The sequence below is a fragment of the Mesoplodon bidens genome (assembly GCF_964165515.1).
Source record: "Mesoplodon bidens genome assembly, chromosome: 18".
In the NCBI taxonomy this organism is placed as follows: Eukaryota; Metazoa; Chordata; class Mammalia; order Artiodactyla; family Ziphiidae; genus Mesoplodon; species Mesoplodon bidens.
Window position 1 is genome coordinate 60492752 of NC_138175.1, and position 11621 is coordinate 60504372.

Below are 11621 nucleotides of genomic sequence, written 5' to 3' on the forward strand. Positions count from 1 at the left end.
TATTTTTAACATGGACATTCTTTACTTCTGGTCAATGCACCCTTTTCTTTAATGATTACAGCAGATGTACCATGTGTTTTTTTTTTTTTTTTTTTTTTTTTGCGGTACGCGGGCCTCTCACTGTTGTGGCCTCTCCCGTTGCGGAGCACAGGCTCCGGATGCGCAGGCTCAGCGGCCATGGCTCACGGGCCCAGCCGCTCCGCGGCATATGGGATCCTCCCAGACCGGGGCACGAACCCGTATCCCCTGCATCGGCAGGCGGACTCTCAACCACTGCGCCACCAGGGAGGCCCGAACCATGTGTTTTTGATAGGCCACAAACAGGCTGTTTTAGTTAGCATAAAAAAGTCAAATCATGTATAAGCCAGAATGACTTCCCCATCCCTCAATATGTGAATATAAAATGCACTCATTCTTTTTTTTTGCCAGCTCTTATTATTTTTATTCATTCTTGACTTAACGAGTAGCCAGGTAGGCAATGTTTAAATTTTTTTTTTTAAAGTATGCTCATGGTAGGCAGACTAATGCCTTCTCCTCCCCTCAAGATGTCCAGGACCTAATCTCCGGAGCATGTAAATATGTTATGTTACAGGGCAAGGGGGAATTAAAATGAAAGATGGAATTACGGTTGATAATCAGCTGACCTTGAAATGTGGAGATCATTCTGGATTATCTGAGGTTGGGAGGGTGAGATGAAACAATGTAATCACAAGGGTCCTTAAAAGTGGAAGAGGGATGCGGTGGAGATGGAGAGAGATTTGAGTAAGGGTGATGCAATGTGAGAAAGAAGTTGCCGTTGCTGGCTTTGAAGACAGAAAGAGCCACAAGCCAAGGAATGCTGGCAGACTGTGGAGTCTGGAAGAGGCAAGGGAACCCATTCTTCCCCAGGGTCCCCAGAAGCAACACAGTCCTGCTGATGCCTTGATTTTTTTTTTTTTTTTTTTTTTGCGGTACGCGGGCCTCTCACCACCGCGGAGCACAGGCTCCAGACGCACAGGCCCAGCGGCCATGGCTCATGGGCCCAGCTGCTCTGCAGCATGTGGGATCCTCCCAGACCGGGGCACGAACCCGCGTCCCCTGCATCGGCAGGCGGACTCCGAACAACTGAGCCACCAGGGAAGCCCTGATTTTTTTTTAATATTTAAATATTTATTTATTTATTTGGCTGCACCGGGTCTTAGTTGCGGCACACAGTATTTTCGTTGCTACGCGCAGGATCTTTAGTTGTGGCATGTGAACTCTTAGTTGTGGCATGTGGGATTTAGTTCCCTGACCAGGGGTCGAACCCGGGCCCCCTGCATTGGGAGTGCAGGGTCTTAGCCACTGGACCACCAAGAAAGTCCCGATTCCTTGATTTTAGAGTAGCTGACACAAGTGTCAGACTTATGACATCCAGAAATTTTTAATAATTTGTGTTATGTTTCTCTGCTTTCAAGGGCTCATGTGATTATGCTGGACTCACCCAGACAATCCTGGATATTCTTCCCATCTCAAGATCCTTAACTTAATCCATAAAGTGGGCCATGTCAGGTAACATATTAACAGGTTCTGAGGATTAGGATGTGGGCGTCTTTGGAGGACCATGATTCTGCTTACCACATTGAACTCACATGGCTATTAGATATTTTAAAACAGGTGCTGGGGCTTGCCTGGCAGTCCAGTGGTTAAGACTCTGTGCTTCCACTGCAGGGCACACGGGTTTGATCCCTGGTCAGGGAAGTAAGATCCTGCATACCGTACAGCGCGGCCAAAACAATAAAATAAAGCAGGTGCCAAAATTATAAAAGCAGAAGTTTTGACAAAGAAATCTGAAGCTCTAGCTCCTCCAGGGAACACACACGACAGAAGATCCCAACACCGAGTTTAATTTCCGGCTTCCCTTCTCTGCGCTAGGTTGGGCCAGCCATGCCTCTGGCCTGACACTGGACAGCCGTGAAGGTCATGTTTGCTAAAGTCACTGGGAACCCAGCCTGGGCAACAGAAGCCTCCCTGGGTTTTGGCTGGAGGGGTGACAACTCTCAAGAACATGGCTTAGAAGACTGCAGAATACAGGACAACTTTATCTGCTCAGAAAGTGACCTCGGCCATTGTAGATACGAGTTTGGCCCCTGCAGGTCTCAAAGACGGTGCCTTGCCTACTGGGCTCTGGCCTCCCCCATTCCCCGTTACCTATGCCTCATCATTCCCATCTACATAGAGTTCTGACCTGCCCCTGTCGGTCTGTAGTGGTGAGCCTGACTACAGGGATCTGGTTTTTCTGGCCGGGCACAGAAAGATGCTTCATCTTCAGCTGGTGGCCACCCTGAGACGCGCCTGGGATGAGGGCCCTGCTTCCTTATTCTCTCAGACCACTGTACCCCTGAGGTCATCTACTTCCGCCTCAGGTAAGCTCTGTGCACACAGGTAACTCTGAACTCCTGGCCACAGTTCTTTCCCTGGAGGACTTGAAGCAGCAAAGACCCCTTGGACCCCAGGAGGCCAGAGTGCCCCCCGCTGCCCTCCCAGCCCAGCCTCCGACGCAGGTGGACCTTGCTGTTGCCTCCGAGAATCTGACCCCTGTGCAGGCTGGCAGCGACCCATGTCTGTTCTCTGCCTCCAGGGCCATAGCCCTAGCGCAGAGGTGACGTAACCAGCGCGGCTTTATGGCCACACAGTCCGGAGCAGTCGGAGGTGAGGTGAGGAGTTGCCCCCGGGACGTTACAGGTGCCCAGGGCAGACCTAACCTGGCCATGACGCAGAGCAGCTTCCCTGAGCTGGCCAGCAGACACTTTGTGGGGCCTTTGGTCAGAGCGGGTCACTTCCTGGCTACCACGCAATTAGAGCCCCCGGGGCTTCTCCCCACTGGGGAGGGGCTCTGCATGGAGCCCCACCTTCAGCTGCTTCTGGTGTTAGCAGAGGCTTGGGCTGAACCGGGAGCCTCTGCCCCGTGTCCCTAGGTACACGGCTTCCTCAGGTACTGCAGCCAGGTGTCTTTGAAGATGGGTGCACAGGTGTCACTGGGGTGGGCTTTCCGGCTTTCAGGGGCTGCCTGGTGGTCCTGGCCTGTGATACTAACCCCACTGGTACAGACACACTCTGCCCAGACAGTACCCCTCCTCCCCTCCGGGCCTGATGGTGGCCCTGGGGAGTTGGGACTTCTTCACAAGTGTGGTCTTGTGACACACCCAGGAATAATTCCATGGACACCTTTGTGGGGGGCATTATTCTGCTGACCAGGAAGGGGAGGCTGAATTAAAGGGTCTGACCGCAAGAGTGGGAAAAGGGAGTGTGTCAGATGTGGAGGCCCAAGATGGGCCCAGCCACCTCCACCTTCACCCAGCCCCCCATCCCTTCTCCACATGGAAGCCAAAGGGAATTCTTGTCAAATCAGATCAGGTCACTTCTCTATCACACACCTCCCCAGATCCCACCCCTCACCCCCCCAGGATAAAGGCCTAGCATGAATCCTTCTCCCCTAAGGCTTTTCTGGTCCCACCAGAAGTAAAGAACTTCAGGTTTCCTGAATGCCCGCCTGCAGGCTTGCCTCCAAGCCTTGGCACATGCTGGTCCCTCTGAAACAGGAGGGAAGTGGGCAGGGCACAACCTTTAAAAGAATGACCCACATAGGACATGACGAAGACTGCTTAGAACCAACTAGGTCCAAGATGGCAGAAGACTCAACTTCCAGTGGACCTTGAGACTCATTTTATGCTCGCTGTGATACATTAGCGAAATGGCACACTCACCAGTGCCATAACAGTTCTGAGGCCAACCATAAAAGGTCAAAAAGTGGGTGGCAGCCCAATTCCTGGAAGTCTCCACCCCTTCCCCTGAAATACTTGAAATAATCCTCCCTCTCATTAGTCTATTAAATTACCCAGCCCATAAAAACTAACCACCCCATATTTCGGGACCTCTCACCTTCTGAGATGGCCCACACTCTGTGGAGTGTGTTTCTCCCAAGGCTGTTCTCACCCTTTGAGACAGACCGCATTCTATCTATGGAATATGTATCTGTCTCAATAAATCCATTTCTTACCTATCACTTTGTATCTCACTGAATTCTTTCTGCGATGAAACACGACCTGAGCTTCATTAAGTCCTGAGACCAGATGTGTCATCTCAGTTAAAATACGGGGGGGTTGGGGCTTCCCTGGTAGCGCATTGGTTAAGAATCCGTCTGCCAATGCAGGGAACACGAGTCCGAGCCCTGGTCCGGGAAGATCCCACATGCCGCGGAGCAACTAAGCCCGTGCACCACAACTACTGAGCCTCCGCTCTAGAGCCCGTGAGCCACAACTACTGAGCCCACGCGCCTAGAGCCCACACTCCCCAACAAGAGAAGCCACCGCAATGAGAAGCCCGCGCACCACAACGAAGGGTAGCCCCACTCACCGCAACTAGAGAAAGCCCGCGCCCAGCAACAAAGACCCAACACAGCCAAAAATAAATAAATACAAGAAATACATTTTTAAAAAAATACTGGGGGTTTGGGCTTCCCTGGTGGCGCAGTGGTTGAGAGTCCGCCTGCCGATGCAGGGGACACGGGTTCGTGCCCCGGTCTGGGAAGATCCCACATGCCGCGGAGCGGTTGGGCCCGTGAGCCATGGCCGTTGGGCCTGCGCGTCCGGAGCCTGTGCTCCGCAACGGGAGAGGCCACAACAGTGAGAGGCCCGCATACAGAAAAAAAAAAAAAAAAAAAAAAAAAATACTGGGGGTTTGGACTTCCCTGGCAGTCCAGTGGTTAAGATTCCACGTTTTCACTACAGCGGGTGTGGCTCTGATCCCAGGTTGGGGAACTGGGATCCCCATGCCGGGTGGCACGGCCGGAAAAAGAGACCATGGGTTCAAGTCCCAATCTGGGTTTAGGCTGGGTTCTAGTCTCGGCACGTGGGTTAGAGGTGAACCTCACGTGGGACTTCAACATTCTTTTTTTAAAAAAATTATTTATTTATTTGTCTGCGCCGGCCCTTAGTCATTGCTGCATGCAGGATCTTCGTTGCGGCATGCGGGATCTTGAGTTACGGCATGTGGGCTCTTAGCTGCAGCATGTGGGACCTAGTTCCCTGACCAGGGATGAACCCAGGCACCCTGAATCGGGAGGGTGGAGTCTTAACCACTGGACCACCAGGGAGGGACTCAAACATTCTTTGTTTACTGGAATGGCAAGAAACATTCCCTACCCACAAATACATTAGATTTTCTTCATTTATTTCAAAGTGAGCAAAATTTACACACAAATACTCCAAAATTGATGTTATCTCTTGCATTACAAGGATTTACAAAGAGTAGTGATACTGCAGACAGAGCTGATATAGATGTTATAACAATCACTTATAACTTACCTAGGGAGGTAAGCAGGGAGGGAGACAGAGTGAATGAATTCGACGCAGATTGGTTCCATATTAACTTACAATAGCCCTGTGCGGTGGGTACCACTACTGTCCCATTTTGTGTATGAGCACTAAGAACACTGAAAAAAAAGACCCTCAGAGTGAAACAACAAAGAGAAAACTCTCTGCCAGCAGTAGTCAGTCTGCATTGAGACCTCCCTTCCGTTTGATTTTATGTGTCGTACCCATGTAGGTTGCCCCCTCCCCCCAAAATAAAGGAACAGGGAATCAACACCATGACGTGCGGGGCAAGGCAAGACCTAGCCGACCTAGGGACAAGTGCGTCTGGGAAAGTACTTTTTGCGCGGCCCAGTTGAGCCAAGAAAACAGATGGTGGAGGAAGTCTCAGAATGATTTCAGACGCTAGAAAAACTTAGGCTAGGGCCTTGCGACTTGGCGTGGGGGCTGTTCCCAACCATAACGGGACGCTGACCCGCGGGGGTCACACCCAGCCCTGGTGCGAGGCCCCAGGAGGCGGGGATGGGATGGGACCCCCGTCGTGCTCCGTCCTCGGTGCTGCGCTGGGCGCTGAGCGCAGTGGGGTGGGGGTGGGGGCCTCCCGGGGCCTCAGCAATTCAGCGTTCACCCGCAGCGCTGACGGCCCCGCCAGCACCCCACCCCACGCTCAGCCCGAAGCCTGGCGCTGCTGCAGACTCCACTTCCCAGCGGCCCCGGCGGCGGCGCTTGGCCGTTGCCGTGGAGACCAGGCGCGCTCCGCCTACCGCGCCGGCAGCCAGAAGGCTCTGCGCGTGCGTCCGCAGCGCGCCACGGGCCAATGAGGGCTCGCGAGATTGGACTTCCGGCGTCCGGGACTGTCACTTGGCTGCCGGCGTCGGGCCACGCCGGTGACGGCCGGAGAGCGCAGCGTCGGGGCCGGTTTTGCGGAAGGGTCTGGAGACCCGAGGTGCGGGCAGGGAGGACGTGCGGGCGGAGAACCGAGGCACGGGCAGCCGAGTCCAGGGGCCCACGGCCAGTCCCCGGCCTCAGTTTCCCGGGGTGCGGCGTGGGCGCCCCCCCGAGCCACGTGCTCTCCGGCCTCCACACCGTTCCGACGCGGCGCCCTTGACGGACTGGGAGAGAGGCCCGGAGCCTGAGCGCCCGCACCGTTCTGCAGGTTCCGATGGCGGCGGCGCAGACAGACCCGGCGCAGGTGAGTAGCGGGAACCCCAGGCCCCCACCCACCCGGATGCCTCCTTCATTGACCCGAGCCCCGATCGAGGGAGGCACTTTACCTGGACGTCTTGTCTTCCCCTCGCGCTTCGTCCTAGGCCCTGCTGTCCCGGCCGGTTGGGAGTGCACGCGTGGGATCCCCACTTCTGGCAGCTAAGGGGGTGAGGTGTGGAAGGAAGTTCCAAGGGGAGGGTCCCCCGTCTGCAAAAGCTGGGAGGGAAGCCTGAGTGTAGGCACTTCCGGAACTGAGCTGCTCGGCGGGGAGAAGATATGTATGTCTGAAAGGGCAGGCCGAGGAGTTAAGACTATCCCGAGGGCACCGGGAGACTGGACATGCTTTAAGTTAACGGTTTTTAAGGGAATTCCACCTATTGTTGAGTGGAGAACAGAAGCAGAGGGGCGTGGCGGTGTGCAGGGAGGAGGTTACTGCCACAGTCCGGGCAGTGCAGGTGCGAAAAGCCGTTGGATTCTGGATAGATCTGCTGATGCATCAAGTGCGGGGTGTGCGGGAGTGTCCTGCGTGAAGGGCCAGTCTAAGGTTTTCCGCCGGAGCACGCAAAAGAACGGAGCTGCCTAGCACTTTCACAGGTCCTCCCCCAGGCAGTGGGGCCAGGATTTGGTAGCTGGTGCTGAAATTGAAAACCCTTGATTGTATCCTTGCCCTGGGACTGTGCCAGTGGCAACTGTCACTCAATGGGACAGAGAAAAAAAGAACGGAGCTGCTGTAGACAAAATAAGGAATTTGAAGGGAAAGTCGATTTCAGGGGAAATTGGGAAGTCTGTGCTGTCTCAGAGTGGAGGTGTCACATGGACCTAGAATTTGTAGGTGTCCAAGGACAGAGTCCTGATGTTCTGAGTGAGGGAGAGCCTGGGAATCAAACTTAGGAAGAGGGCATCTCACAGACTCAGCCAGGGATAGGCATGGGCAGTTAGGGCTCTAGGGAGGTGAGGAATGGCTGGCAGTCCCTGGGGCTCTCAGGGGAAGTCTGGCAGGTGGCTGAGGGAAGGGAAGGTGGCAGCCAAGTGAGGAGGAGATAGAGGGGGCCTGGCTATGGAGGGAGGAGGGACATGGCTTCTTGTGTGCCCGCCGGATCCTTGGGGCCACCCCTGTGGCAACTGGAGGGGATCAGCCAGTCCTTCAGGTTCAAAAAGCAGCTTTGAAACGTCAGGCACGTTCAGCAGGAGAGGGCATCCCTATAGGGATGGGCATGTCCTGGGGGCTCTGCAGAGGGGACTTGTACAGTTACTTATGCAAGAGCGATGAGGGCACCTTCGGGGAGGCTCGGCTTGTGCAAAGGCTGGAGAGTGAGTGGACACCAGGGGCTGACCTTGGTGTGGCAGCCAGCAGAAGGCCAGGGGCTTCCTCTGGCTGCCTTGTGTAGAGTGGCCAGGTGGGGTTAAAGAGGCATCTACGGCCTAGATGGGGAAGGTGGTGGGGAGGGATCCAGACAGGTGAGGGAAGTCCCATCTGCAGAGCCTTGGGGGCAGAGGGTGAGCATCTGAGGGACATGAGCGGAGGTAGCCTTTGGGGCAGGGAGCTGGGTCTTGGTTCACACAGCTATAGCTTAGATCATGTCCATCTTCCAACTCTCTTAGGGCCTGATGGCCTTTGAAGACGTGGCTGTGTACTTCTCCCGGGAGGAGTGGGGGCTCCTGGATGCAGCCCAGAGGGCTCTGTACCGCCGTGTGATGCTGGAGAACTTCACCCTCCTGGCCTCGCTGGGTAAGCCCTGGGTCCTCCATAGGGAGCTCATTTGTTGCCAGGCTAGGCTGCCAGCACTAACCTCTTACCAGCCGGAGGCCTGTGAGCAGCCACATGTCCTCTGGCTGAATGTCCCTGTTAGCTGTGGTGCCTCTGTGCTCAGTCCCCTTCTGGTGCTGCCAACACGGTTCTCCTCACAGGAACCATCGAGCTGCTCCGAGAGCCCTGCCCTGTGATGTGACCTCGGGTATCCTTGGTTGCACAGATGATGCCGTCCGTGGCCCACGAAGCCCTGACTCCTGCCATCTGCCGGGGGTGACCCCTCACTTGCTTGTCTTCTCTCACAGGACTCTCTGTCTCCCGACCCCGCGTGGTCGTCCAGCTTGAGTGTGACGAGGAGCCCTGGGTTTTCAGTGGGACGGACGTGACCCTGGCCAGGAACGCCCAGAGGAGGCCGAGCCCCGGTGAGTGGGGGCTCAGGGGTGGGAGCTTGGGGCCAACCTACGGCCAAGCTTCTGTCCACCTTCCCTCCTGGACGCTCTGCTCTCCAGCTTCCCACCCGACTGACTCCTCCCACCATCAGCCTCTTCTGGAGGCTCCGGCTTCGGCTGCCCTTGAAGGGGGCTCCGAGGGCCACCCCCAGGCCGTGGCGAGACCTGCTCAGAATCCCACCCCCAGGCCGTGGCGAGACCTGCTCAGAATCCCACCCTCAGCCAGTCTGTGTGGCCTCAGACCCTGCCCGGCTTCCCTCACCACCTCATCTGTGGGGCCATTTGTTCACGTGTTCATCGCTGAGCACTTGCAGAGCCAGTCCCACTCGCGGCACTGGGGACACAGCCTTGCCCAGGTCGCTCCTGGTCCTGCCTTTGTGGGGTTGACCCTGCTGGGGGAGAGGCGGTCAGAGGCCATCAGTGTAAGGGGCAAAGCCACCCGGGGAGCGCCCTGGGGACGGGCTCCGTGCAGGAAGGTGGTCTGGCCCCTGCTCCTCTCCCCAGCCTCCACGCCCGGTCCCGCGGGCCCCCTTGCCTACCCACGCGGCCTGTCGGGATGACCCAGGCGTCCACCGTTTCTGCTCCTTCAGGCTCCCTTCATCTGGCAGAGGACAGAGATGTTTCTGGAGAAGCAGCATTGCCAGGGGCGTTCCGGGACGGCCCCCCTCTGGCACCGACTAGGGTTCTCCCCAGCGCTGGTGCCTCTGAGCGTGGGAAGAGCCTGGAGGGTCGGCGCGGCGTGTCCCCCTCTCGGGAGAGGAAACCCACAGGGGTGTCTGTGATCTACTGGGAAAGCGGCGAGGCCAGCATCAGCCTGCGGCTGACCTCTTCTCTGCGGGCCCCACCCGGGGAGAAGGCCCTCGCTGACCACCCTGCGCCAGGCAAGCAGCCGAGGGCATCGGAGCGGCAGAAGCTGTACGCACGCGAGGCCCCGGGGAGAGCCTTCCCGGGCGCCCCAGAGGCTCAGGGGGACCGAGGAATGGGTGAGGCTTGGCGCGAGCCTCAGAGACTGCTCGCTGTCCCAGAGCCCCCGAGCTGGGCCGAACTGGGCGAGGCCCTGCACGCTGGCCCGGGCCTCCTCTCTGGGGAGAAGCCCTTCGAGTGCCGGGCGTGCAGCAAGGTGTTTGTGAAGAGCTCGGACCTGCTGAAGCACCTGCGCACCCACACCGGGGAGCGGCCGTACGAGTGCGCGCAGTGCGGCAAGGCCTTCAGCCAGACGTCGCACCTGACGCAGCACCAGCGCATCCACAGCGGAGAGACGCCCTACACCTGCCCGGCCTGCGGCCAGGCCTTCCGGCACAGCTCGTCGCTGGTGCGTCACCAGCGCATCCACACGGCCGAGAAGGCCTTCCGCTGTGCCGAGTGCGGCAAGGCCTTCAGCCACCGCTCCAACCTCAGCCAGCACCGCAAGATCCACGCCGGGGGCCGGCCCTACGCGTGCACGCGCTGCGGCCGCAGCTTCTGCCGCAACTCGCACCTGATCCAGCACGAGCGCACGCACACGGGCGAGAAGCCGTTCGCCTGCGCGCTCTGCGGGGCCGCCTTCAGCCAGGGCTCGTCGCTCTTCAAGCACCGGCGCGTGCACACCGGCGAGAAGCCCTTCGCCTGCGCGCAGTGCGGCCGCGCCTTCAGCCACAGCTCCAACCTCAGGCAGCACCGGCTGCTGCACACGGGAGAGCGGCCTTTCCGTTGCTCGGACTGCGGCAAGGCCTTCGCCAAGGGCGCCGTGCTGCTCAGCCACCGACGCATCCACACGGGTGAGAAGCCCTTCGTGTGCGCGCAGTGCGGCCGCGCCTTCCGCGAGCGCCCGGCCCTCTTCCACCACCAGAGGCTCCACACCGGTGAGAAGCCAGCGCGGCGGCCCCGGGCCAGCCCGCTCCCCCAGGCCAGGCCTCCTTCCGGGGCACCGTCTGAAGGCACACTGGGGAGGGAAGCCGGGCCCACTGCCGCCTCGGGCCCAGCCACGGTTCCGAAGACGGCTGAGCCTTGAGGTCGCAGCCCCGACCTTCCCCAGCCTGTTGTGAGTCTCTTCCGTGGGTGCGGGCCCCGCCCTCTGCAGAGCCACGCTGTGGAGAAGCTCTGCGCGTGCACTGCCGTGCCCCCCGCACGTGGTGACAAGATTTGCCTCTTGTCGGCCACAGCTCCTGCAGCCCCAAGCCGTCACGCTGCGCAGAGGTCGGGGGAGGCCGGCATGGTGCTGCCAGTTAGCCCGTATTTTGACTGTGCGCGCGAACGGCAAGTGCTTGGGCGGGGCGGCGGTGGTCCTGAGAACTTTCTGAGGTTCACACCCAACCTGCCGGGTCTGTGTGGAACCTCTCCACCCCCACCCCCACCCCCACCCCCAGCGTATTTCCCTAGCCCTCAGTTCATCCAGGGCTTCCTGGGAACAGGCCCAGAAGACAGGAAGTCATGGGGGAGGCAGGTACTGGCTTCGGACAAGTGGCTGGGCTCTGAGCCTCAGCTCCCTCCTCTAGGGAAGAGGAAAGATTCAGCCCTGCAGAGGGTATCTGCAGCACCCTGACAGGCAGCATCTTGGTAAGGGCCAATACGTGCCGACTGCCAGCCCCCGTTCTGAGCGCTGCACAGTTTCTCCTGACAGCTCTGTGAGGTGGCTGCTGTGGCTAGTATCCCCACTTCTCAGATGAGGAGACTGAGGCACAGAGAGGGGACATGAGTTGCACAACAGCAGGGCCACTGGCCCAGCATCCAGAGAGCTCACCGCTTTACCCCCACACTTAGCCTGCCAGCTCTGAGGGCCGGGTGAAGCCTGCCTGGCTTCCTGCTCATGGCAGACCCTCAGGAGGTGGAGGAGGGTGGAGGCGGGAAGTCCCCGGGTGAAGGACGGAGGTTGAGAGTGATGGTTCCCCAGCTGTGCTGGTGCACTCA

General features: G+C 58.2%; 1 protein-coding gene across 2 annotated transcripts; it reads left to right on the forward strand.

Annotated features, from left to right (window-relative positions):
* Positions 1-6186: 6186 nt before the first annotated feature.
* On the forward strand, positions 6187-10818 carry ZNF324 (zinc finger protein 324). 2 transcript variants are annotated; one of them, XM_081217667.1, is made up of 4 exons: positions 6187-6522; positions 8139-8265; positions 8592-8708; positions 9326-10818. In XM_081217667.1, exons 1-4 carry the CDS (start codon positions 6493-6495, stop codon positions 10723-10725), a joined length of 1674 nt encoding a protein of 557 aa, XP_081073793.1. In that variant the 5' UTR covers positions 6187-6492; the 3' UTR covers positions 10726-10818. The 2 variants fall into 2 exon arrangements, with proteins under 2 accessions (XP_081073793.1, XP_081073794.1); XM_081217668.1 differs by lacking the exon at positions 6187-6522 and adding an exon at positions 6571-6703.
* The last annotated feature ends 803 nt before the right edge of the window (positions 10819-11621 follow it).

What these genes read in the sequence shown, in the direction of transcription:
- ZNF324 (XM_081217667.1), top strand. Translation starts at nt 6,493, where the DNA reads ATGGCGGCGGCGCAGACAGACCCGGCGCAG. An exon ending in CACCCTCCTGGCCTCGCTGG is followed by an intron (nt 8,266 to 8,591) that starts GTAAGCCCTGGG and finishes CTTCTCTCACAG; the next exon opens with GACTCTCTGTCTCCCGACCC. An exon ending in CCAGAGGAGGCCGAGCCCCG is followed by an intron (nt 8,709 to 9,325) that starts GTGAGTGGGGGC and finishes CTGCTCCTTCAG; the next exon opens with GCTCCCTTCATCTGGCAGAG.